Genomic DNA, 26,545 nt, shown 5'->3' with positions numbered 1-26,545 from the left:
TCCTTTCCAACTCAAATCAGGCTGGGATTCCATGAAAGCAGATGGTTCCAGAAAAGCTCAGAGCAGCTAAATAAGGAGAGGGGAAAAAATGCCCCCAAACACATGGCACCTCACTGGAGTCCATGAGTGAAAATGCTAAATGGATCATCTGAGCTGGCTGATGCAAAATACAGTGCAGTGTAACATCTGGTTGCATATGCTTGTGTCTAACAACAGCAGTTTTTCAGATGCAGTTATTGCTGTCCCTGGGTTGTCCTCATCAGGACACAGACTCTCCCAGTGACCAGACCAGGGCTCAGTGGAAGGGAACCAGCATGGGTCATACTGAAACACAGGGGAAAGCAAAGTGCAAAAGGAGAATCAAAACTCAGTTAACCTTTCCTAAGCACCAAAGTCCTCCACATTGTTTCCACCATTAGATTATATATGAGCCATTAGAGATTTGGGAGATGAAAACTCAGCTACATATAAAACCAAAGTGAGATATATAAAATATACGTAATGAAGCCAAGTTTTTAACCAAAGGCATCAGGGATCCAGCCACAGTTGAGTTCTTCTGCCAGGACACAGCTAATAAGAAGAACAAATGCAATAGCCATCTAGCTTGGGCTGAATTTTTAGTGAATTCCTGTGAAGCCTTCTATACTTTTCATAGAATCCTAGAATCCCAGACTGGTTTGGGCTGAAGGAACCTCAAAGCTCATTCAGTTCCAGCTCCCTGCCACAGGCAGGGACACCTTCCACTAGAGCAGTTTGCTCCAAGCCCCTGTGTCCAACCTGGGCTCAGACAGTTTTCTTAATTCTGGAGAATTATTACAAAATCCCACCAAACTGGAACTATCCTACTGCCACTAACGTGTATCTGAGTGACTCTGGAACAAATGTCAGAGAAGAGCTTTGTGCTTAAGCTTCACAGTAGTACTGCAGATTAACTCAGTGTACCACACAGGCTGATGCTTTTTGCCACTTGCATTTGCACTGGGCAGATGAAGGTGTTATGGACAGATCCTCTTATTCATGTTACATGAACAGGAATGCTGCAATCAGTTCACTACTCCCCCAGGATAATCAGCCATTCACCCGTTTGATTCACCTTTCATATAACAAAAAGGAGCTAGAAATAAAATACAACAGGCATCCATGAAGAGAAGATAGTACAAAGGTAAGGCTTGGAGCACAGGAACTATCTATTAAATCACTTTTGAAAGACTATACTTCCTAATGGCATCCCACTGGATGGTGTGTGTGAGGTTCTTCAAGCAAGATTGGTTTGTAGAGCCTCGTCTTGGTGAAATCCAGAGGTCAAGTCACCTCACTAACTGAGGTAAATGTTTACAACAAAAACAGAAGTGGAAGTGACAGATAAAAGCCACCATCTCCAATCACAGACCTGGCACATCTTTTGTGTGGTAAACAATCATGAGGTGCTGTTTGTGTTGGACCTAGAGTCCCAGCTGCAAATCTGCTCTCCTCCTATCTCCCCTAAGCTTCTTGAGTAGATGGAGTAGGCAGCTCAAGATGTTGAAGGGCAACCTCGATAACCTGGGAAGAAGTGTCACTGTCTAGGGAGTAATCAGTATTCTCTACTCAGACTGCAAGCACTATACATCTGAGTCTCAGGGGACCATTTTGTGTCACATCTTGAAAAAGAAGATATTACTCTTGATTTGACGAAAAATGAATTGGAAATATGAGCTGCATATGTGCTAATTTCTAGCAATGAAGTTTGCATTCATTACAGTAATGAGCATTGCATAAAGCATATAATCAACACCTACTGCAGATGTCAAGAGGAATCCAGAGGCACAGAGGAAATACGTATACTTGCCACAGTTGATCATAAACATCATAAACTTCCAGCCCCCAAAAAACATAAGGCAAGAGGCAGTCCTTTTTCTCCCTACTAGTCCTCAGGGGTATTTGAGTGTATCTATCAAGTTCTTGTACTAACCAGCTTAGACAACCTTTCAACCATGGGATAAATATTACAAGAAATCCTATCAATATTTCTGTAGTGGAAGCACAACGTACCACTTCCTCCCCAGCAAAAGACAAAAGCTACAAATGTCATTACATTTAGTTGTAATTGGAGGATCCAAGCAGAAAACTGATTAAATCCTGGTGTGTAGAGTTATGATCTTTCTCCAACATCAGATTAGAAATTAAAAGCAAGTAATGGAAAGAAAAGGTTGGAGTTCAACAAATCATCATCTGAAATAAAGTCCAAATACCAGAAAACACTATCCATTGTCTGTGAAATCAAAGCAAGGCAGGCAATAGTGAAACGGGATCTATTATGTCAAATGAAATACAAACCATCTTCTGACAGAGATCAAAGAAGGTAACTGGTTTCATGCCTGTGAGGAGCAATAAGGAGAAAAGAACGGTGGGTATGCACCAACATTATTATGAGTAAATGTTCTCTAGGCATCTACAATGGAAGCAGTTCTTACCTTCTGGCAACCTGGGGTTAGCGTGAATAGAGTTGGGGTCCCCATGCTCCTCAGGATGGTAACGATAAAGCGTCTGCGACTGCTTTTGGGATGACTGACTACGGTCTTCCTTTAGAGCAACAGGAGGAGAGGTTGTGGCACTGAACTTTACCTTGGGGAAATCATTTCCCTCCTGTGTTTCATGGGAAGATTTTGATGCACTCGGCTCTGTCAAATTCATCTCTTTCAAGCCTAGATACAGGCTGTTCCCTAGGTCGTCTTTTCTGGCATGCTTTTTCATTTTAGAGTGTGGGGCTCTTTCCTGATCTTGCTTCTCTTTGTCCCCTTGTTTTCCCTTTGGTTTCCTCTCCAATTCCTCCATGTGCTTGGGTGTCTCAGTGGTGGCTCTTGTGTGCCCTGGAGGAGCACTGGTGGTTACTGGTGTTCCCTTATGTGTCAGTTGCTGGAGTGATGCTGCAGTGGTGCGGGGCACCCTTTTTCGCTCACTTCTCTCTGTGGCACTTCGAACTTCAGAGGGGGCCCTGGGCACTGGTGTGGTGAGCAGCGCAGCCAGTTCCTCGGAGTCTGGCTCACCCGGAGCCAAAGCTGAAGGAGCAATGCTGGCTGGTAGGTAGTCATAATCCTCACTCTGCTCCTGGCTGATGCTCTCTTGCTCTAGGTGGGACGAGTAACTCCTGTATTTTTTTGGAGACTCCACCTGGGTGTTGTCTCCTTCTGGTGCCTCCTGGTCATAGCTGTATGGATCATCATAGTGCCTCTCGGGCTCGCTGTCTTCAGCATCTATTGGACTTGCAGTGTTCAGGGCAAATGTGTTACAGTCTGGAAGCTGGTAGCACATCAGCTCACCACCAGCGTTCGGGCAATGGCAAACCTTGCAGGGGGGCATGTGGAAGGTGTGCCCCGCTACATACTTCTGACCTTCGTGGAGGCAGCCTATTCTCCCACATTGAGGACACCCATCTGCTGGCACCACCGCATCGATGCAGTTGGGGGGCAGCTCTGGGCACAGCATGAACTGGCAGCTGATCTTGCCTCCTCCCTTGGGGCATGAGCACTCAGTACTTCCAAAGTCCACAAAGTAAGACTGCCCCTCAGGTACCTTGCCGTTGATGAAGCCCACGTTGACACAGTCGTAGTACTGGTAGCCTTCACATGTGCAGCCATGCTGCAGGCATGTGGCACAGCACTCGCCGGGCTCCAGCACATCCTCAATGCAGTTGTCCAGGGGCTGGCACTCCGCACCCGTGCAGTCTCTCTGGGCATGGGAAATGCTGCTCCATAGCAGCACAAGAAGGAAGGCATTCAAACAGTTCTGCTGCCAGCTTTGATACCTATCCATAGTCTTCCGAAACAAACACAGCTCCAATCCAAACTTGCACATTTAATGTTTTCGGGGTTTTTTTTTCCTAGAAGGCTGTAGATTTAGCTCCGAATCTGCAGTGTTTTCCTGAATTACCTTGTCTCATAGATCCTAGAGTTATGAAAGAAAACTCTGTTAAAGACCATACTCAGCACATATCCTGTTAAACATTAGAGGTCTTTAAAAGTTGGGACAAAATCCAACATCTGGAAACCTAAGTACAAAATTAATCATAATGTCTTCCAAGCATCGTAGGCACTAAGTTTGGAGTTGCGTGCTTCCCCCTTGCTCCCATTTTGAAACAGAAAAAGAAAAAGAAAAAAAGTTTTGACTGCTCTCTTTTGAATCTGTTCACAAAATGTAGATATTTTCAATGAAAAGAATGCTTTTATACTTCAATGCCTTTTTGTTAATCTTTCTAGCTAAAGAGAGAGATTTTTTTGGCAGATAAGAAGTAAACACACAGTTGTTCCTCTGCAGATGTAAGTTTAAGATAATTACTCTTTTTGGTTTAATTACAAAGACCCAAATCATAAAGATCTTTCTCAGACAAAACTTAGCCTTGAGACGTGAGAATTTGTCTGTACACATGTTAACTCAAAAGAGGAGGAGGCTTTTTCCTGCCTCCTTCCCCTACTTTGCAATCTTTTGTTCTTCAGGCTTCAGCATTAACAGCTACTTTTTTGCTCTAGCAGTGCTAAAATAGAACTTCTTTGTATACTGCGGTTACTGTGTGGTTAAACATCATATTAGCTATCCTGTAATACAGATTAGAGGCCGGATCCTCAGCTCACAGAAGCTGGCACAGCTCCACAGCAGGCCTGCAACTACAGAGGTATCAACTCTGACTTCACTCGAGTTTCAACTGTACATGCAGTAGATGTTCACACCAGCTGAGCATATGCCACCATTGGCAAGTACCTCTTATTTTTGACATCAGTAACACCTAATAGTGAATGATTATACTATGAATAGAATCGATATACATATATACACTAATACATAAATGAACTGGTATAATAACACTTTGTTAAAATGTGCTGAGGAAAAGGAAGTGGTTTGTTTTTAATTACTAAACCCTTTGACCACAGAAAACTTTAAGAGTTAAAGTAAATCAGCTGGTGTCCTTTGTATCAAAAGCACGCTCAAAAAGCTACACAATTAACAAGGAAAAGTAGTTAAAACCAAAAAGGTTTCCTATACAATTTTATGGGATTAGCAGCCTAATTCTTTTTCCAGAACCATTCCCATCAACAAAAAAATAATGACCCACAACCATTAATCTAGGGGGTAAAACGTAGTCACATCAGCACGAACAATGAGCCACACACACAACAGGAACCCTGCCAGAAAATCCATTCAGAAAGATTACTTCTCCCATTGAAATTGGGCTTCCAGCAAGTGTGTGGGGCGCTGCTGGCAGGGGAAGCTGTGCTGATAAGATACGGACACGCTGTGCTGAGAGTTTCCATAGCTCTGACCCACAATCTGAATGACTCCAGCATGGTGCACAGAGAGACACTTCTTACAAAAGCAGGTTTTCCACTACTAACGTGAGTGTAGTGGCGTCAGTATGCTCAAGGATACTGGTTGAAGGAAAAATGGCAGAAATATGGCTTAGAAGAATCATAGAATTAACCAGGTTGGAAAAGACCTTTAAGCTTATCAAGTCCAACCTCTCCCCAGCACTGCCAAGGCCACTAGTAACCCATGTCACTGAGGGTCTCATCTACATGGTGTGTGAACACTTCCAGGAACAGTGACTCCAGCACTGCCCTAAGCAGTCTGTTCCAACGCCTGAGCACCTTTTGGGGAAGGAATTATTCCTCATCTCCATCTAAACCTCCCCTCCTTGAGGCTGTTCCCACTTGTCTCATCCTTTGTTTTTTCGTGAGCAGAGACCAGCCCCCTCCTGGCTTCATCCTCCTGGTCAAGCAGTTGTTGGGAGTGATAAGGTTGCCCCTGAGCCTTCTCTTCACTGTTTCAGAACTACTCTCAAACCCAGAATATTTTGTATGGAGGAGAATTTTCAGTATGTGGTGCTGCAATTAATTCTTCAGAATCTAGGTTGGGAATTAATAATTTCTCCTACTTTCAGCAGCTTTTCCAGGTAATCCAAATTTGTAATTATTACATAGCTTTAGCTGGAAAATAATGAATGGAAGGACAACTAAATATAAACTTCTTCCATAAGGGTCCCACAGCAGGATGTTGCCATCATCCCCTCCCATTGGTACCTCCTGGCTCCAACACTCCAGCGCACACAAGTCCCTTGGCCAGACTCTGTGCTGGTGCCAGCTGAGCACAGCTGATAATCAGCACCCATAGGCCACATCAAGGGCAAGCTTGTGTTCATCACCCACTTCATATCCAACCAGCAATTGCTCACTACTGCTGGTAGTGAGGCAACTACTGCTGCCCTGGTGCTGTGCAGCCTGCAAGGTAAATGTGACAATGGAAGTAGGACACCCCCGTGAAACAGTGTTTACCCTCCAGCTTGTACCTTCAGGTTTCTCAAAACAAGCACTCACTTCTCAGGCATAAGCTTGAACTCCCAACAAGAAACCCCCAAATCACCTCATATGCTGAAGCAAGAAGCAGAAAGCCAGTTATGTCTATATCTAACATGCCTGGAAGTTCAAGCACACCTGAGGGTTTATCATGGCACAGCCCTGTTTTTGTGAAACAAGCTGCTCAACTGCCCTCCCCTGTACAGTTGCCTCCTCCTCTCCCCATCTGCATCCTTCTTCTGCCCAACGTCTCACTTGCTTGCTCAGGTCACCTCCATTTTTCCCCTCTGGTTCCTCTCCTTGCTCCCTTGCCTCTTGCCCACAGAGAGGCTGGAGAGCTGGTGGCCCCTCTCTGCAGCAAGCCCTGTCCCTGCTCCCCACCTCTCAACCATTCTGCTCAATGCCTCATTCAGTCCCTCTGTACCCTTTCTCTTTTAATCATTTCCACATCCCTCAACATTTGGTTTCTCAAGCTACTAACCTCAAACCGATAAGGCTGAAATCCTTTTTCTGTCAATAGCATCACAGTCTTTCCTATCCTCAGGCTCACTTTCCTTCATTAGAGGCTCCTTGCTTCTAGTGCAATGATCCCAACAAGAGTATCTCTTTTAATTCCTCTCAAGCACTGCATTTTCCCTGTGCTTTCTCCATCTGTTCCCCACACCCATCACTCTTCCACCCCATAAACTTCCATATCAAAGAAGCAGTCTCTACTTCAGGCACTGAGAAAACAGCTTTGAGTGAAGCACAGGCACGGCTGTTGAGCCCCACTGTGAAAGCACATCCCTCCAAACTGAGTGTGTGTGCTCGTGCCAGCCATGCAGCTGACATGCCATTGCCTCTGGATCTATCCCTTCCCAGTGCTCAAATGATGCCCTGGAGGCAGCAGCTAATTACTTGCTAATGGCATGAAAAGCTGGAGCTGTGAAATAGAGGTGTCTGCACCAAGAGGGTAAAAAAACCACTATCTCTGGAGAATAGGGGAGTCTAACACCAACAGATATTATTGCAATCCTTTGTTTCCATTAAACATTTTAACGCTTTCCTTAATGTCCTTTTACACAACCAGGACAACAGATTCACCGAAATGAGAATCGAGTCTTCTTACTCTCAGCTCTGTCCTTCACCCACAGTTAACAATGTCATGGACTTTCACTGCTCAGTTGAGATATCACTACAAATTAAGCCATGCACATCTGAAATAAAGGTCTTCCGAAGTCTCTGTTGAAAGCTTTACAGAGCTCTACAGCAAGATAACCCAAGTGTCACCCCAGTCCTGATGCCCATGAAGTCCTTCATGAACCAAAAGGCTTCAATTTACGTCCTTTGTGGAGCTCCCTAACCCACTGTGCTGCAATGTCTTGTTCTCCTATGGTTCGAGGATTAACCCCTTTGGCATTAGCAGGGCTGTACTGGGCCGCTATCAGTTTAGTTGTTGCCAGTCCTGTGCACAGTATGTGTACTGAGCAAGCATGAGTGCCCATGCACAGGAGGACCAGTGCTCTGAACTGGGACTAAGTCCCTCAAGGTCAACAGAAGTAAAACTGTGAGGTAAACCAGCAGTAAACAGAGGATGGTCAGAACACCAAGGAGTTGCTTCTTCCTCAATTCCTTCATTAACAATGATTCCTAGGACAGGCAGAGCACAGACACCGCATGGAAAACCAGCTTGAAGAAATAAGAGTCCATATGAACATGAAATATAGGCATACATATTCATAGAAAAGGAAATGAGAATGTTTCACACTGCAGATGAAACCATTATCTGTGTGACAGAACATTGAGGGCTAACAGCAACCACCAAAATTGTAACTAACATTGGCTGAAAACCATCATATTCCTGTCTCCTGGCAGGGAAACAGAACAGAATTTCAAAATGCTTACTTCAATTCAATTTAGGGCCAGAAAGTTATAAATTCTGATGTTTTTGCAAAACAATATACTCAGAGTGATTTACTTCAATCAAAGCCATAACAAAGTCAAAAGGAAGAATGTTGACTTGATTAAACCAGTTCAGCAGCATTGCTTGAAAATGTTGATGAAACCAGCATGCTCCCACAGAAGATCTAGACATTTTAAATGTGCAACTTCTTTAAATTAAGAGGAGTATTTTATTAGGAGATTCTTTTTCCAGATGGTTTCATTTCAGTGCTGAACCAAAAAGCTTATTTTAGGTAAGCAGAGGTGACAGGAGGCACTTTTCTTCAAAAACTTCACACAAACACCATCTTTCTGTGTGAAGGTTGCTTCAGAGACAGCAGAACAACAGCAGAACATGTGCACGTGTGGAAGAGATGCTGCAGGATCAAAAGCATTCTTTCAAATGTTCACTGCATAAAGCAAGGCAGCCATTTATAAGCAAAAAGCAATAAATAGAATAATTCAGCCCGTTGCAGGGGACACCACCTGCATGAGCACCCACTGACCTCCAGCTGTGCAGATGTACCTGCCATTTAACCAGCTGCAGACCCCTGCAAACAGGTTTAGACACAACGGTTATTCTCCCACTTCTCAATTCCTCACTAAACTGCCCTTTTTAAGGATGCTAAAATAGAAATGCTGGTTTGATACACATCATCTCCTGTTGAACCATGTGCAGGGCCAGATGCCAGCCTGATGTGAGGACAGAAGGTGGCAGACACACGCAACCCCTCCTGTGCCATGTCCTGGGAGCATGCTCCTCGCTGGGTGCAACCATGGGGTTTGCGCTTTGGTTGTCCATTAACCCACATGCAGGTTCACACATACAGAGAACAAGCCTGGCTGTGCTCTGAACTGTGGGAAAGCAAATGAACTCGTGGCAATCACCACCTGTGCACAAAGTAGGTTCATCAGCCCACAGTGATGCTGTAAATGGTTCTCCTGGGCTCCAGGCTCAAGCTGTCCATGGCCAGGCACCAAACACAGCCCTGCTCTGTGGCATCGCATCTCTTCTCCATCACGTTGGTGAGGGCATTGCAAAAAGCCCAGCAGCAGTCTGAAGCACATGTGCACACCCACACTGAACACCCAGGCGAATGTGTTTCACCAGCCTGTGCATTTGAGCACTTCTCTGCAGCCAGCAGTCTGTCTGCTGAGTTGCCAGCAGCTCCTGAATGGCTGCGGTCATAGTTTAGACTAAGGGAGGAAGGAGGGAGGGGACGGAAGGAAATATCCATTTAAAAACAATCCCTTTTAAATGAAAGAGAAAAATGGAAACTTGTGAGAGAACTTTCTCGTATGAAAAGCAGAAAAAAACCCTGAGCCTGGTCACTCCTGTGCCAGGCAGTGGATTAGCTCTTCCTTTCACACCCTCCCAGTCCGGAACCTGGTGATCTCATGGAGTGCTGGAAGGGCTGGATGGCTGCACCAGCGGAGGTACCAGCAGTGTTGCTCACTACACGGAGCAATAAGCAGTGCAGAAGGGTTTCCTCCACTGCTCTTACACAACATCCAGTGCACACAGACCGGCATGTCTGCCTGCTGACGAACACAATCTGGACGGGCTGGAGCCAGCCTTTGCAGTCTGGGCACCAGAGGTGGGGAGAAAAAGGAGAGGGGTAGGATAAACTCCAGCATAAAGCTAATCTCAATGAGCTGCTTTTGCTTATCAAATGGAAAGCACAAGATGCTTAGTCACTTCAGCGTTGTCAACACTCCAGCTCTTGGCAAAATCAGCCTGTTTTCAGCAGTCATAGCTTTTGCAGGCAGTTTTCCTCAGCTTTATTTTCAATAAACCATCAGTTACAGTTAACTGCCTTTTCATGGAAAAGATTAAAAAACCGGACATTTGGAAGTCCAGAGGATCAGTCAGGGAACTTGAAAGTGGGACAAACACAGAGCAAATAGCACGGGATCAAAACTCACGCAGCTTACCAAAAGCAACTCTGATAAGTCCTCCCTTCCCAGAAGCAGTACCCCAGGAAGAGATGCTCCCAACACTCTCCAGGACACTCCCAACACTCCAAATAGGAATCTGATGTGGTGCAGTAATGGAAAAGCATCACTCAAGTATTTCAGCTGAAGTACCCAAGTGTTAGCACTAGTGACAGGGCAGCTCTGGGATGTATCCTTCCAGACTGTGCAGCTTCTGAAGCCGTTTCTGAAGTCTTGGAGTGTGAAGGCAGCTTTTTTTCCAGAGCCAAGGAGGGGAGAATCGTGTCTTGGGTCTCTTGTGTCAGTGCTCCCTCTCACCCCAGACCAGCCCAAACTAATAGGGCAGGTAGCTGGCTCACTGAAAGGTGTCCTGTGCCATTAGCAGTCTCCACTGCAGCACGTCCAAGTGATAAGCAGGAGTATGGCAACTGCAGAGGAGCTAAAGAGACATGGAGGAACGGAGGTGAACAGAAACACTGTCATGCCGACCACATGGGGCTGGGCATAGAATCACAGAATAGTTGGAGTTGGATGGGACCTTCAAAGCTCATCTAGTCCAATCCCTGCAATAAGCAGGGACATCTTCAACTAGAGCAAGTTACCCAGAACCACATCCAGCCTGATCATGAATGTATCCAGGGATGGCACATCCACCACCTCTTTGGGCAACCTGTGCCGGTGTTTTAGACCATCATGGTAATCATTTTTCCTCACATCCACCCTGAATCTCCTCTCTTTTAGTTTAAAATCATCACCTCTCATCCTGTTGCAACAGGCCCTGCTAAAGAATCTGTCTCCGTATTTTTTACAGGCCCCTTTTAAGTACTGAAAGGACACAGTAAGGTCTCCCCAGAATCTTCTCCAGCTGAACCACCCCAGTTCCCTCAGCTATTCCTGACAGGAGAGGTGCTCCATCTCTCTGATCATTTTTGTGGCCTCCCCTGGACCCTCTCCAACAGGTCCATGTCCTTCCCGTACTGAAAGACTCCAGAGCTGGATGCAGTACTCCAGGTAGAGTCTCACCAGAGCAGAGAGGGAGAATTGGCCTCTGGGCTGCAAGCACACACTGCTGGGTCATGGTCACTCTCCCAAATCTGACCCCCTGGTAACGGTGAGCTCAGCAGAGGGGCTGTGTGTGGACAGGGGGACTGGAGCAGCTGAAACAGGACAAGCACGGAGCCTCTAACAAACCAACAGAGATCTGGTTTCCCTCAGGACAATGCAAGAGCAGCTTCCATGCACAGCAGAATCGGCATAGCCTTGCAGCTAGGCCAGGGTCACGCAGCTCTGCTCTCCAGTGAAAACACGTGCACTTGTTATTGATACATGCAGGTTTTTACACCACCAGGTTTCAGGTGACTATATATGCACCTCAAAAACACAACTAAATAATCCAGCTATTTCCGCTCCAGCCAAAAGAATCTGGGCAAAGATTAAAGCACGGCAACAGCCACTCAGAAACGTTTCCCAAGGCACAGCCAACAAAAACTTGTCAAAGCTCCCAAGTAATGAACCAATTTGCACAGAGAGCACCTCTGTCAGCAGGCAGAGCATGCCCCTCAGCGTGCTGCTCAGCACTTCAAGCAGTCATCCATGTCTGGACACAGCCTGAGGAGATGTGGCAGCACAGCTCCAGTGACGGCCCTGCGCCAGTGCCAGCCCCAGCTCAGGTGAACACTGTCAATGGGAACACTGGTGGCTGCTGTGATGAGTGAAGAGAAGGATTTTTTCCCATTTACTTAAAGAGCTGCACTCTTCGCTTTCCACTCAGGGACAAATCCGTTTCCACAGTGCTCCCCAGCACGTAGATACCTCTTGATGAGAAACTGTAACTCAAGCAGAGCATAACCCTTACAGACTCATAACTAGCTCCTCAAAAAGTATCCTTTCAAGTCCTGGATTACATTTCTCTCTCTTCTCCTTTCTTTCCCCATCTTCCTCCAGGATACTCCAATTCGCTGCCTCATCCAGCATTTCCCAGAGCTCACATTTCTGCAGGGCTGCTGCTGACTCCCACCAAGGAGAAAACCACCTGCAACCTCAAGGACAGTGCCATGCAAAACCTGAGCATCCCATTTCCACTCTCTGCAATTCCCTCTCCTCACTTCTTCTTTCCTCAATGACATGACTATGATGCCTCTTGGAACTTTCTGTAAGCACCAGATTGAAGCTTTGGGTTTGTTTTCTTAATCCAGTCTTACATTATACATGAGTCCTGCCACTGCTCTGAGCCCCACTGCCCTATGCAGGGGCCAATACAGATGATCTTTTGTTGGGAAACACATTGGAGCACCTGGCACTACAGAAGTACATCTGGGCACTACCTGCCTATTTCAGGCAGCCCTTTTGGAACAGCTGAAAATGGAAATTCCAACCCCACCTGAAACACGAATTAAGCAAATTAAAGGCTGCTGTTTGCTGACAGCTTTGCAAATGACCTTTCCTGCCCTGTGCACTGCCCCGTGCCAGACTGGACATAACGAACAACTGTTTGCATTGAGAGAAGGCTGAGGGGAACTGCAGCAGCCTTCCCCAGCCTACCTGTGAGGCAAAACTACTCACAGAGGAGCAGTGGCTCCTCCATCGCCTCAGCTTCAACTCAGAACTGAAGACTGCGATTTGAGACTCTCCAGAGCAACTTGAGGCGTTTGCTTCATCCTTCCAATTAATTCCAAATGAGAGCCAAAACAAAACGCCAATACAGGCAGTTTGTAGTAAATAATTCTTTGGTAAACATGTCCTTGCCTTGTCATTGTCATGATTAATAGTGAAATTCTATCTGCTGATGAGGTGAAAACACCACATATTATACAGTGAGCACTCTACAGTCTCTTACTAATTCGGTTCACAGTTTCTCCAGGGCTTCCATGCAGCACTTGATCAACATACCTCTTGTGATCCACAACACAGAGTTGCTGCCTACAATTATGATTTCCTAAGAGTAGACTATGAATCTTGACAACCTCCTCAAAAGGCAGAACAATTTTTCACAATGGAGCAAAATCCCCAGACGGACCCAGGATCAAACCCTTTTCTTTGTAACTCAACAGGATCCCTATCTGTCCCTCAAGAGTGCTCCAACTGTAACAACAAACCAGCTCCTTTCGTTAACTGTGCTCTGCTCCACAGCTGAGAAAATACATGTAGGGCTGTCACAGCTGCAGAGCACACCTACCTGAGCCCTGAGTGAGTGGTGAACTGCATACCCACCGTTCTGCCTGCGCTATACCTCTTCACAAGTAACACTGACACACAGCACACCAGGCCATCACTGCCTCTGCTCCATGCACAGAGGGCATCCTCTGCCCTGTTCTTCTGGATGAAGCCTGGGCGCACAGGGATGCCACTGGAAAAGGAAGACTCCTTAGCTTCTTATAAACTGCTAGCTCAAATGTAGCCTTTTCAGGTTTTGGAGGTATCATTGCTGTCATCCTCACCTCCACCTTACACTTGAAGGAAACATCTCTGTCTTGGGTCACAAGGATGACATCTTCATTACAGTGTGTGTTCCAGAATTTTTCATTTACAGCATTGTCAGCCCCTGTGTAGCCCTGAGCACATGAGTACTGCTGGAATTACCCCCATATTTGCTAGTTCTGCCCTTGACAGTGATCCTGAGAGTTTGCTGTGCTCTAATCTGCACAGAGAGTCTTCCTGTTAGAAGGAAGGAGTAGGAATAAATAGTGTAAGAAGGAACAATTGTCTTGACCACTACTTCTGCCTATAATGAACCAAGACCTGGAAGCTTCACTGCAGGACAGGATGGGCAGGAGCTCTACTGACTGAACCTTCACACAAGAAATATGGCTACAGGACGAAATGCATGGCCCTACAGAAACTAGTACCAGTATCACTGAATACTCTACTCCTTTGCTTTCCTGCTCCTCAGCCCCATTTCTTCATTCCCCAATCCTGTGGTTTTCTACAAGGACATAAAAGTTTAGAAATCAACTCCATGAAGACAGGCTGGGGGAAGGATCCAGCCATGTAGTACTGCCCTGAAAGATGTTCAGCTACTTAATCTGATTATCTGCCCAGACACTCTTTAGTGGGAAAACAAGGAACCCGTGTTTATTTCAGCACTCCCATCCATGCCCTCTCTCCACCCCACCAGCAGACAGTGGGCTGCAGACAGAAGAGTGTCTGTAGAAGTGGATGGGATGTACCATGAGGCATATTGCCAATTATAAATTAACGAAGCCCAGAAAAAGCAGCAGTGTCATTCCTCAGGAACAGTCTCCTCTCGTATGGTGAGGAAAGAGCTTTCATATCAGGGTTATTCTAGATACCAATTAAATTCTTTAGCAAAAGCAAAAAATACATTATTTTAATGGAGGAAAAACTAGACCATTTGGTTACAATGTTCTCCCAGAAATGTTAATTACCACAGGCATTAAGCAAACGGAAATCAAAGCCTGCCATTTGTTGAGCACTTTGAAAAGTTGTAATGCAAAAAAAAACAACAACAAAACTTGCTGGAAAGCAACCTGCAATTTTTCCTGATGAATGAAAGCAAATCCCTGTAAACGAAGCTACATCTACCACACTGCTAATCAGTCAGCAGCCGCAGATGCAATCCATCAATCAAAACTGGTCCTGCACCAACTCTCCATAAAAGATAATAGAATTAATTTGGTGTGTTGGATACCAAAATGCAGAAAGCTGCTGCTCTGCTATTCCATCTGAGAGCCTATTGTTCAGAGGCAACAATAATGCCAGATGTTACTAACAAGCTACACTTGCAACACCTCCCATCTTCCAATCTGTGGTTATTCTTCAGTCATCCTCAGAGATTGTAAAGAGTTGTGTAAGAGAAGCTGAGAGCTCCTGTGTCTGGAAAGCAAACTACCTGGCACTCCACTGGCTGGGCACGAAGCTGAGGAAGGTTTTGCTCCTCAGCAACCAGCGAGTCCTTGAGGTGATGGGACAAGCAGGTTGGGATCCCATGTACCCCCCCACACACACTGCCTGGGATCTTTTATTGTATCTGCTGTGGCACACAATTGTATAAACTAAACATGATGCTGACCAGGAAGATGTCTAGATAGACAGACAGGGTCAGTTCTCTGCTGGACAGGATGTGGATGGATGGTGCTTTGAGCCTTAGTTATCCTTCAAGAGATGTCAAGGCCAGTAATGGTCCTTTCTTTATTGAAGATTAAAATCTAGAGAAGTGTTTCAGAGGAGGCATCATGGAATCACAGAATCAGCTAGATTGGAAAAGACCTTTAAGATCATCGTATTACATGCTGGAGAAAGCCTGGTTTGTTTCTTCAGTGATAAGACCTGTTCTCTTCTGGGCAGTAAATGTATTTATAACCAACCTGACATAGATTTAAAGCTCTTTAGAGGCCGTTATAAAATGGAAGCTGTGACTGGTACTTTGAAACTCATAAAAGCAAACTATCTAGTATTAATTCTTGCTGAAAGGTTCCAACATAAACAGATACAGAAACTTGTAAATAAACACATTTCTTGTACTCCCCTGGCATGTTTTTGCTCTCCAAGGGAGGCACACAATCCATTTGTCTGCTGCACATGTGGAACTCCAGATCCTAACTCTTTCCATTGATCTCAGTAGCTTTGGACTGGGTCCAAATTGTCCAAGTTGTAACCTTAATGGGGAGGATGATTTCCTGGAGATAGGAGCACTGTTTTTTTCCTGTATACTGTAGAGAATCTCAAGCTGACGTACTCAGAGATCACCAACACAGTTTGCTGCATGTTTAAAAGCATTCAGCCAACTTCTGCCCTCAGATACACAAATTTAGTTCTTGTGCTCTAATGGTTTGTGGTTCTGCACCATATTTACCCTACAAACCGGAACAATTATTAGAAGAGCAAATCTGGTCTACTTTTTAAGTTATACACTACATTTTCTGTTACCACAGGAAGCTAACATGATCTGCTGTGCAAACAGGCAATCCATACTCCTGAAGATTTTAAGTTACTGATCGTCAACAGATACAAGTAAACCCATGGAAACCTGCAACTAAAGGCAGAACACCTACATTAGAAATCTCAGCAATCCACAAACACTGACACTGCAGAATTTGGCTTTATTCTGTTGGGGAAGATACTATGGGTTTACGGTATATAACAACTTGCAAGTTTAACTGCTGCCCAGAAAAGAATAGGTGTCGTCACTGGAGAAATCAACCAGACTTCTCCAACCTTTGTGAGAAAAAGACAGCTCCTTTCACACTGAACAGTAAGCTAGCCCTGTGTTCTGGTAGAGCATTTGCGGAAATGCACACGCTGGTGTAAACGTTGCTTTTCATGTCAGGCTACACCCAAGTATTCTGTCAATGCTGGAGAGAGAACCCAGTGCAATCAACTGATGAGAGCACTATTTTTGCATCAAATATGTAGCTGCAGGTAGACACACTAATATAACGTGCTGATTGAATATTTTTATGGTAGTTTATAGAGGTGCATAGAATTTAAACAAGAATATTTCCATTCACAACATCTTGTTTTTGTAGAACACATTAACCAAACAATAAATGGAATCTGATTTTCATTGCAATTAACAATACTCCACTAAGGTGGCACTGACTAGTGCACACAACTGGTTTAGTCTTGGTGCATTTAAGTATATATGTATGTATGCTTTGGTCAATCTTTCCCTGGAAAGGGAGGAAGCTGGTTTATTTTCCATCTGAAGAAATCTTATAACTGTAAAGATGACTTACGCAAGGGGAAAGAAATCATCAATGCAACAGAAGAAAGAGCTCATACTCCCCCCTTCCATGCTGCTTATGCACAGTCCAGCATATAACTGACAAGAAAAATTAAGATGACTAAATTACTAATCTGGAAAAGATAAAATAACATCTCCCCAGCATGACAGAACACTTGGTACTTAAAAAGCAACCCCCAGACTCCAATAAACCCAAACACGATGGAAAGTAAAGCAAGCTGAATGAGAGGTACCCCAGCTGCCCAGATCCTCTCAAATTCCTCCCTTGTGCTTCCACGAGCACAGGCTCCATCCAGCAGAAAGGACACCTGCAGAGAGGCTTCCTGAGGCACGACCTTGCCTCACCCCACATGTGATGTTACACACTCTGGCAGCCCAGCCAGACCTTCCCACCAGCTGCCTCATTCTGGAGGCTGGGAGAGGGAACAGTTTCACTGCATTTGCAATACTATAAAGGTACTACAAATTTGCAGAATCATTTCCAAAAGCAGGTTGCCGATACAGTGACCTTGGGTATTCAAAGTACAAAGAACAAGACTAGAACAAAGGAAGGGGACCATGAACTAGATTCTGCAGATCACATGTTCAGTTTAACTTCAGTTTTCTAGGAGTTACTTCACTGCTGAAGCTTCCTATACAGTCAGTGGAAAGGTGGGTAAAACTTCAGAAGGCAACTAATATCACTGATACTCTGTTTATGCCCCCCTAACAATATCACTGATAGTGTGGTTTTGCCCCCCTAGGTGTGAGCTTGTCTTCATGACCATACGGGGACCTTACATGATTAATCAGCTAATTTTCAGGTAGATAAAGCTGAAGAGCCTGTGATTTTTCAATTTGCAAAGGAAAACTCTACAGAGAATATGAAAAAAAATGTACAGAATTGTAAGACAGACAGATAAACTGAAGGGGATGTTACTTCAGCAAACGCTGACCTCAAAAGTGCAGAGGCCAGTGAAGAGAAAGCAATCATTTCCCAGGAGGCCAACTGGAAGAATCTCAGAAGACCTCTGAAAAGCATGGATTCCATCACTCTAACAATTCCTGGTCATTTAGAAGAATGGAGAAGGAAAGTGGAGCAACTTCTCACAATGTTGCCAATCCTCTGTTTGACCTTAACTTTCATGGAAGGTGCAAGATAGGCATTGCAATGGAGATGTTCAACTCAGTTCTGCACAGTTGGCTACATTATATATTGACATGAGGAGGACTGTCAGGAACTGGGTGCTCATGGCTTCCACACTATTCTCAGAGAGCCAAAGCTCTATAAACTTTATTGCATGGAGACATGATGAAGCCATAGCCAATCTATCTGACTGCAAACGTAACATACTTCTGTTACACTCAGACTACTGTCAGTACATACTGATCAGGTTATATACTGAGCACTGCCTTCCAAGCCCTAGTACATAAGATCGTCCATTGGGAATGTTTAACCAAAGTAAGTGTTCATTTAAATAAAGGTAAGCTATAGCTTTCCACATTACCTTCCAATGCACACTCCCACCTTAGCGTACAGGCACTGGTTTTCCTTCAGTAGAGAATTTCGAGTTTGACTCTACCCTGTTTATTTTACACAAATGCTATTCCTTTCTTACAGATGGATATGATCTATTGAAGACCTGGAACATTTTATCCCATTGCAAAACTCATTCAAAAGTACCATCTGTTCTTCCTGCAGGGGCACAGTAATGCCAGAAACTGTTTAACATTCCATAAATTAAGACCATATAATGGATAGCTCATTGCTAAAGTGAAGGAAGGAATTGTTTGGAACCTGATGACAGACATTTTGCTGGGGTTTTGCCTTAAAAATAGTATCCAGTGTATTATTTTTGGTTTGCTGCTTTAAAAACCTCACATTCAATATTAGACAGCAAAGGCATGTTGCAATCTAGACCATCTTAATGCCCGGCTTTATCCCCACTTCCATCAGTGTCAGCAGGGTCCTTTCTAATAACTTCAGAGGAAGGCTTGGACTGGGCCAGTGGGTTAGAACAGACTCACTGAGAAACCAAATTCTGCTCTCATTTACCCTGGCATGTGTCTGTTGTATCTGCATGACACAATTCCTAAGAGAACAGAATTCAATCTTCAAGAGCCATTAAAATACCTCTTATTTTATAACAGTACACTAATATATCACACACACAGAGAGCTCCCCACCCTGCCTTTCACTTATTGGGAAGAAACCTCAGCCAGAAATGAACTGCCATTTGCTATTCCTTTCTACATCCAAGTGCTAAGACATGCAGATGTTTAATGAATAAAAAGGCTGGACATAAAATCCCGCTATGAGTATGTATCACTGGAGTCAACATTCAAACAGCCTTCATTTGCCATTCATACAGAGAAACCACAGATGTAAAAAAAGAAAGTTTACAACAAAAAGAATAAACCAGGCACAGAAGAGCTCAATAGTGCTTAATTGGAACAAAATGGCACTGTGAAACCCTCCACCCGAGAGCGGGCTCAGTGGCACCATGCCCGGGGCTCCAGGCTGCCTGGGGACATGCGGTCCAGCCTGAGTGCAGCCCCTGTCACACACGCCAGGAGCTGAGCCGAGTGCCCGCACCTCTGCAACCACAGCACCGCTATGTACGGGGGCCATTCACCACCGAGACACAGAAGCAGGTGACACTCATGCACTCAGTTACGAGAATTAGCATCTAAGAATTGAGCTATTTAAGCACACAAGTCCTTATTTAACACTATGTGTGTAAGCATGGAGTTATTATCATCTCGTGGTGAGGCTCGCTCATTGCTACAGCAAGATTTGCAGAAGCAAAGCACTTTCAGCACAACCATTACTATTCCCAGGGACAATGCATATATTTTTCCATCACATCAGATCCTGGCTGGTGGGGGAAGGGCAGGAGCAGAGGGAAAGGGGAAATGCAACTTGAGAAGTGGTAAGCGTGTCAAAATCTAAATTACTTGGAGATATTTTGCAGCACAATCATCCTTTATGCTTGTGCAGCGTGGCTCATATGGCTCACATTCAGCCTGTCACAGTGAATCATTGCTACTTCTTGACTTCCATTAACAAAAACAAACCTTACTTTCGCTGCAGTACGTGAGGTAAAATGCCCCGAATTCCCACTCAAAAGGCCAGAAGCGGCGTTAAAAATAATTGTTTTTGTAAGAAGCGCTTCTGAGGAGAAGAGGAAGAAAAAAGCCCATGAAGATCTAACTAATGGCACAAACACGTGTTGCTTATGGAGTGGCTTGCAGAAGAGAAAAAAAAACCCTGACTGCAAAAAGCTTTGTCCAGAAGCAGACACAGCTTTAGCAGTGCTAACAAAGCCAACCCACACGGATCTACTTGAGTCTCCAAACTTTATCAAACAGAAGAAACTTAGCAAGAGCTTTAGATGAACAGTTAGAAAGGAAATCTGGAAAACAAAGTACAGAAGCAGAGAAACACATCCAGACAGAATCTTTGCAGCTAGCAGAACACAGGCACACAGCAAAGCCAGCACTCAAACAAAGTTCTTTTACACTTCTCCAAGTAAATTTGCAACAAATGGCCAGTTAGGAAGGGTTTCTGCTGACCTGTGGATGCGCAGCAATGCGGATGCAGGGAGTTTTTCTATCACCTTTTGTTCCCAGCCATTTCAGCTGTGCTCTGCTCCAAGTGCTGCTCTCACTCCCAAATCCCCTTTTCCAGCTCTATCTTAGGAACTGCCCAGATTTTGTAGTGTAATCTGAGCAGGGAAGTACCATGTGCCTATGATATGGTTAATTCTCGTTTTACCCCCCTCCCCAGTGCCTAAAGAAGCTGCTTCACATTTCAAAGCCCTTCCTATAGCCGCCTGACCCAGGTAGGGCCAGGGCAGCACTGGGGCTGCCTGCTCCACTCGAATGGGGCCCTTAAGCAGCTTGTTCCCACCTACCAAACTCTGGGATGGGGGTCACTGGGCCAAGGAGGCATTTGTCTCCTCTTCCCCGGGTGCCCACCGCAGAGGGGACCATAGCCCACACACTGAATGGGGCCAGCCCTCCTTGCTCAGGGCCACCACCCCCGTGCTGGGGCCACCAGCTGATACCAAGGGCCTCCACTGAGATAGCTCTGGTGAGGCTCAGTGAGGTGCCTCGAGACCCAGCAAAGCCTGGGCAGCTGGTTCAGGATCTTTGGCAATGAAGGTGTTACATAGGTCGAGCTGTAAGACTCCCATCCACTCCTCTCCAGTGCTGTTATCAGCTAACTGAGAAACAACCTGTTTTCTGCCAACAAAACAAAACTTTCTCCTAAAAAAAAAAAAAAAGTGAAAAGGTGCCTCTCAACTTTCTGTTCTTATTAATCTACTTGTGGTTTGTACTTGCAATCATCATCATGGTTAATGATAAGGAGACTACACTACAAAAAAGAAGGAAAAGCCTCTGTCCTGCGTTCAGCAATAGCAATCATTTTTCTCTTTCTTAGTAGCTGGTGCAATGCTGCCTTTCTGACTTTCAGCCTGGGAACAACACTGGTTCTGGGTTGCTGGCTGGGCTTAAACCATAACAGCCTCTCAGAATCATAGAACAGAACAGAACTTCTTCACCAGTTCTGCACAGGGAAGAGTTAAACCAGTTGTGAAACACACAGGCACAGAAAAGGCAATGGAGAAGAAAGGTAGAGTAGCCCTCAATTGCTGTCACTCCTGCTCATCCAGCCCCAACCACATCACCAGGTCCTAAGTGCTGTGCACCAAACCCAGGTGATTGACAACTAGCACCAGTCTGGTGTGGGCTTTTCCTTGATGTTTAGGTCTTGAAAAACTGTAAAGTGAAAGCTGTTATTCCCTTATTTTCTTGAAAGCCAATTCCATTAAATCCCAACATCAAAATGGTCAATGTCTCAAACACTGCTAAATCAAGTTACGCAGGGAGGCTGAATGATCCCACTTAACAAAGAAAGGGGAGGTTTCTACTATTCTGCCAGACCCAGGCAGATGTGGGGAGCAGCTGTAGCTGCTGTGAAACAGCTAAGAAAGGGCCCTTAAAAGAGATTAAAGGGGAGCAAAGCTCTTGGAAAAGCAAGGATGTAAGGCACAAAGATGGCAGAAAATAAAAAAGCTGGGGAGAGGGGAATTTTAAATCTTGGCCAGAAGACAGCAAAGCAACTTCATGTAAGGAACCTGCTTTTTACATTCTTGGCCTTGTAACACCTGCAAACATTTGTGTGGGATTTCTAATAATTGCATTATGCATCTACAGAGGTTTCCTTTCTTCAAACTCTAGCCTTTATTTTAATGCAAAGGTGCTAGTTGCAGCTTCCCTGTTGCATAATTTACTAAGACCAGCTATGTTTGAAAACATCATGTAAAACCTGACATAATGTACTCTGTAAGACTATGTCAGAGAAAAACATGCATTTTTCAATGATGAATTCAAGATCTCAGCTTGGAAACGTGAACTTGATCAGCAACTGCTTAGAAAAAAGTAACAAAGAGGAAGTGAAGTGATCTCAAAGGTTAGGAATTACGGCCAACAGACATCTCTCTTGCTGGCTGGCTGTGCTTCTGCCCACAACTTGTACCTCTTTCAGGCACAAGCATCATCTCCACTGCGCTCTGGGCACTGCTCTGTGGTCCTCACACCATTCAATAGGACTCTACGCTCCCCATCCTGACTCCTGACAGTGATGCTGGTGCACCTCAAGCCCTGCAGGTCTGGGCTAGGCGATGAGGCTGCACAGCGAGGGTGGGTCACAGCTAGCTGCAGGGAGCAGCTCTTCATTGCTTGCTTTCATTACCCCCCTGTAGCACAGGCTATAATTTGCTGAAATGATGATTAATCAGATCTTATTTTCCTCTAAGGCAGTTAATGAACAGCCAATTCTGTGTTTCAGTAATTCTGAAGTGACAAAGGAACACTTTTGTGACAAGAAGCAGCTACTTAACAGCACAAGCTAGCATCACAGCAGGAGCCAGTCTGGCTGACAGGGCAGAAGGTACATGACTAGAAGGTCCTTTCACCAACAACATCACAAAGTCACCAATTTTTCCTGCTTCAGACAGCCCTTAGAGCTCAGGTGCCCTTTACTGGCCACTAAGCATTCCACGTCTGGGTGCACCACCACCACCCTCCCTGCTTACTCCCAGGGCGTTTCCTTTTTCTTCCTGCACCCCAGGCTGCAAAACCCCTCCCTTTCCCAGCTGCAAAGGGAACCAACGAGTGCCTTCAGCCTTCAGCCAAACCCCTGTGCCCATCACTACCCCTCAGGCCTCTGAGCAGTGAGGAGAACCAAGGGACTGGTACCTCTGGCTGGGATGTTGGGAATGAGGGCAACACATGGCTACAGCAGCTCACCACCCAGCTGGGAGAGCTTGAGTCTGTGCATTCAGCAGGGCAGCGACTGCTCAGTTCATATCTTCTCCAGACAAAACCCATGAATGCTTGGTTTTGATCTCATAAATCAGGGTAAGATTAAGATACATAAACACAACTTAGTGCTGTACCCACGAAGCAAAGAATGACTCTTTTAAAAGAATCCATAATCTTGTTTTTGAAGTATTTCTTCAGTGGGAGCTATGCTGGAACAAAGAATGCAGAACTCCAATGGTTCCAAGAGGGGGTCATGTGAAATTACTCTATTTCAAGATTTTTCCAAATCACTAACATTTTGATTCTGAGTCTGTGTATTGGCAAGAATCTGCCAACAAGCCCTTTTTCACCAAAAGAACAAACAAGTCTTTGCAGTTTGTAACTGGCCTTCTTTCCAGGTTGAGAAAAAGAGGATTTCGTAGAGAACTTCTGCAATCCACAATGACACTGCATATTTTTTTCAACTAAAAAGCACCCTCCAAAAGAAGAACAAAGAACATCCTTTGTTTCAGACAAAGAATTTCAGGAGAAACCACAAAATGTTCAAGCAAAACATTAAACATTTGATTTTCCACCCCTTTTGCCAGCAGTCTAAGTTTTCCCATAGTCCTAATATCAGCGTCAATAGGAGGGGAGGAGAGGTGGGTCAGATGGATGACACTCACTCTGCAGCTTCAAGTCCATGCTAATTGAATGTGGATGAAAACAGGATGTGATTTGCAGAAAGCAGTTTTCTTTAACTTTGTTTTATTTTAATGAATTAACGAATTTTTATCTTCCTTCATTTACCCATCAGGAAAGACTGCACTGAAAAGCAGTTCGAAGCTGTTCAGAGCATCATTACCCAAACCCTGGGCTCTGCTTCTGCCCAGTCCTGCTATGAACCCCTCACTCTATGCCCATTCCTTGGGACTTACGGGAGCGCCATATGCTGGGCACTCCCAGGGACGGGCCAAAGTGAAGGGTGTTCCTGATGGCAGATGTTATTTTGGCTCTTTAAAGGAGTTTTAGAAAAGCAGGCTTAAAAAGCAATGGAAACATTTTCTTTTAAACCCAGTGGAGACTATTTTGTTTGAAATACACACACATGCTTGCCCAAACATTTCCCTGCCTCTTTTAGTGGGTTTTTCCCAGTGCAAAACAGACCACAATCATGGCAGCATGCAGAACCTGAGCTGTGTGTTAAGGGTACCACAGTGCCCAAACATGCAACACAGTGCTAGTCACAGCCTCAAAGCCAAGCAACCATGAACTAGAGACACGTAACCAAGAATCAGAATGAAATACATGCAACTGTCTAATCTACATCAAAGTGCTAAGTTTGTTTTCACTCTTGACAGAAGGAGAGATTATAGGAAACGTAAATACATACAGGTGAGTTTCCTTTTTGATTATGAGCATCTAAGTTAATTCTGTTTCAAAGCAGGAAAAGCAGTGGTGCCCTCAAGTTAACCTGTTTGCCCAGACAGGTTGCATATTCTTGCTCTTTTACACATCCTTAATATTCAGACACTTCCAGCACCCCAGGGTATAGTGAACTATGGCAACACTTTGAGAAGAATGCAGAAATCTTCATTTTTATATACAGCCATTGCCTATCATGCACTCCTGCCACTTCAGAAAAGCCCACAAATGATTACAAATGCTTTCCACAGAACGTATCCTTCTGGATACGCAAGTAGCCATGCCAGGAACCAAACTGCATGTCAGAAAGCTGATCGTCTGTTTGGTTTTGCTCTAAAGGCAAACTAATGTTTCAGAGTAGTTCCTCTTACTGAGCGGATCCATTTACCCTATTTACCAGTCTGGAACTGAGGAGTAAACCCCTACATAAATCTGCTCTGCACAGTATCCGTTTATATTCTTTCCAAGTGGCCATCCAAGTTTTACACACTAATCATACCCAGTCCCTCAAGATCATCAGGCAGTATGTGATACTGATTATATATATGATAGAGCTCCATGCATGAGGCAGATTAGTTTGGAAAGGAGAACATGACATGCTACCAAATATAAGTGTTCTGCTTATGAGAACTTAATAAGTAAAAACTAAGCCTCATCAGAGGTGGTAGAGTCACAGGGCAAGCCTCAGCAGCCCAGAAAGAAAGATGTTCTCCTTCAGTAAGGACTTCATTAGGCTGCTAGTGAGCCATGGTGACTATCCATCCCCCACCCTCAGCTACAGCAGTGCTGGTGAGGAGACCTCCATCTGCCTGCCCTTACACCAACAGCCCAGCTCCCTTCAGATGTGGCTGGTCGAGCAGCCTTTCATGGTCCTCCCTCATTCACTTCAGGAAAGTAAAAGACAAACCCAAAAGCCAGCAGGATTCTCTTCAGTAGTCTAATTACTGTCTTAAAATAATCCACTTGATTTGGCCTAAAGCAAGTTAGGAAGTGCTGCTGTGAACCACGTAGCAGGAGGACTGCTAGATTCGGCCAAGAGGCAGCACTGGGACCACACAGCCAATGTGAGGGGAAGGTCTCGCGCTGGGCAGAGAGGCGGGATATCTACAGATATGCCACCCTTGACCCATTCTCAAGGGGGTTCAGAAGGTGCAAAGCAGGTCCAGTAACTCTGCCCAGGGGAGTTGCTAGCATGTCTACTCCAACATGGAGTCTAGCCAACTCCATGAAAAACCAGCAATACATTCTGCAAAGCAAACTGATATTATAAACAAAACAAAATGGGGCTTTGGTATCAAAACTAAACCCTGGCAGCCTGTTCCCATGCACAAATCCATCACAAGTGAGACATTTGTGGAAGACAGCTGGAATAAATCCACGACAATTCATGGCATGGTAAAAGCAAACCTTGAGCAAACAACTTTAAATCATTTGAAATACTATTCTGAATAGACGAGACTTTACAGCACTCACAGGTTAGAATAATTCATCATTTCTAAACAGTTAGGTTTAATTCTTAAAAAAAAAAAAAAAAAAGAAAAAAATCATCATTTTCAGAAGTGTTTTTTTTTTTCCCATTCCAGACATATATTTAAAGTAGCATTCTCCTGTGAATAGGTTTCAGGCTACACAACACTTCAGAGTGTTAGATGTTCTGTCTCTCCCCCACCTAATGATTCACGATGCTAGCAAAACACCTTTCCCAGCTTCCATCTTCTTTTATAAGTAACCTGGCCTCCAAAGCCCAGTGCACAGGACAGAAAGGCAAAAGTTCTAGAAGCTGTTTCTATAAATGGGATTGCCACAGAAACACAGACATCAAACTGCCCTTCAATTTAAATGGGAATTCAGATCTGAAGGCATCCTCTCAATCTCTGTCCACACAGGAATATCCAGTATCATCCCAGATGGTTCATGAATCCCCAGGTAAAAGAACAAGTCTGTCCTT

At 44.7% G+C, this 26,545-nt stretch overlaps 1 protein-coding gene across 8 annotated transcripts in view; it reads right to left on the bottom strand.

Annotated features, from left to right (window-relative positions):
• The window catches only part of FBLN2 (fibulin 2), a 118,445-nt gene that overhangs the window by 71,639 nt on the left and 20,261 nt on the right, over positions 1-26,545 (bottom strand). For 6 of the 8 annotated variants that reach the window (XM_061472999.1, XM_061473004.1, XM_061472998.1 and 3 more), the window contains exon 2: positions 2,454-3,924. In XM_061472999.1, the coding sequence (XP_061328983.1) occupies positions 2,454-3,834 (1,381 nt within the window). In that variant the 5' untranslated portion in view covers positions 3,835-3,924. Of the gene's footprint in view, positions 1-2,453; positions 3,925-9,131; positions 9,156-20,436; positions 20,553-26,545 lie in introns of those variants that run through there. The other 2 variants (XM_061473000.1, XM_061473002.1) reach the window with 2 other exon arrangements.

This window comes from Pezoporus flaviventris, unplaced genomic scaffold (genome assembly GCF_033815535.1).
Source record: "Pezoporus flaviventris isolate CSIRO_AGI_PZ_B2104156 unplaced genomic scaffold, CSIRO_AGI_Pfla_v1 ptg000073l, whole genome shotgun sequence".
NCBI lineage: Eukaryota > Metazoa > Chordata > Aves > Psittaciformes > Psittacidae > Pezoporus > Pezoporus flaviventris.
The sequence above is the reverse complement of the archived record's forward strand: the minus strand, read 5'-3'. Positions and strand labels throughout refer to the sequence as shown.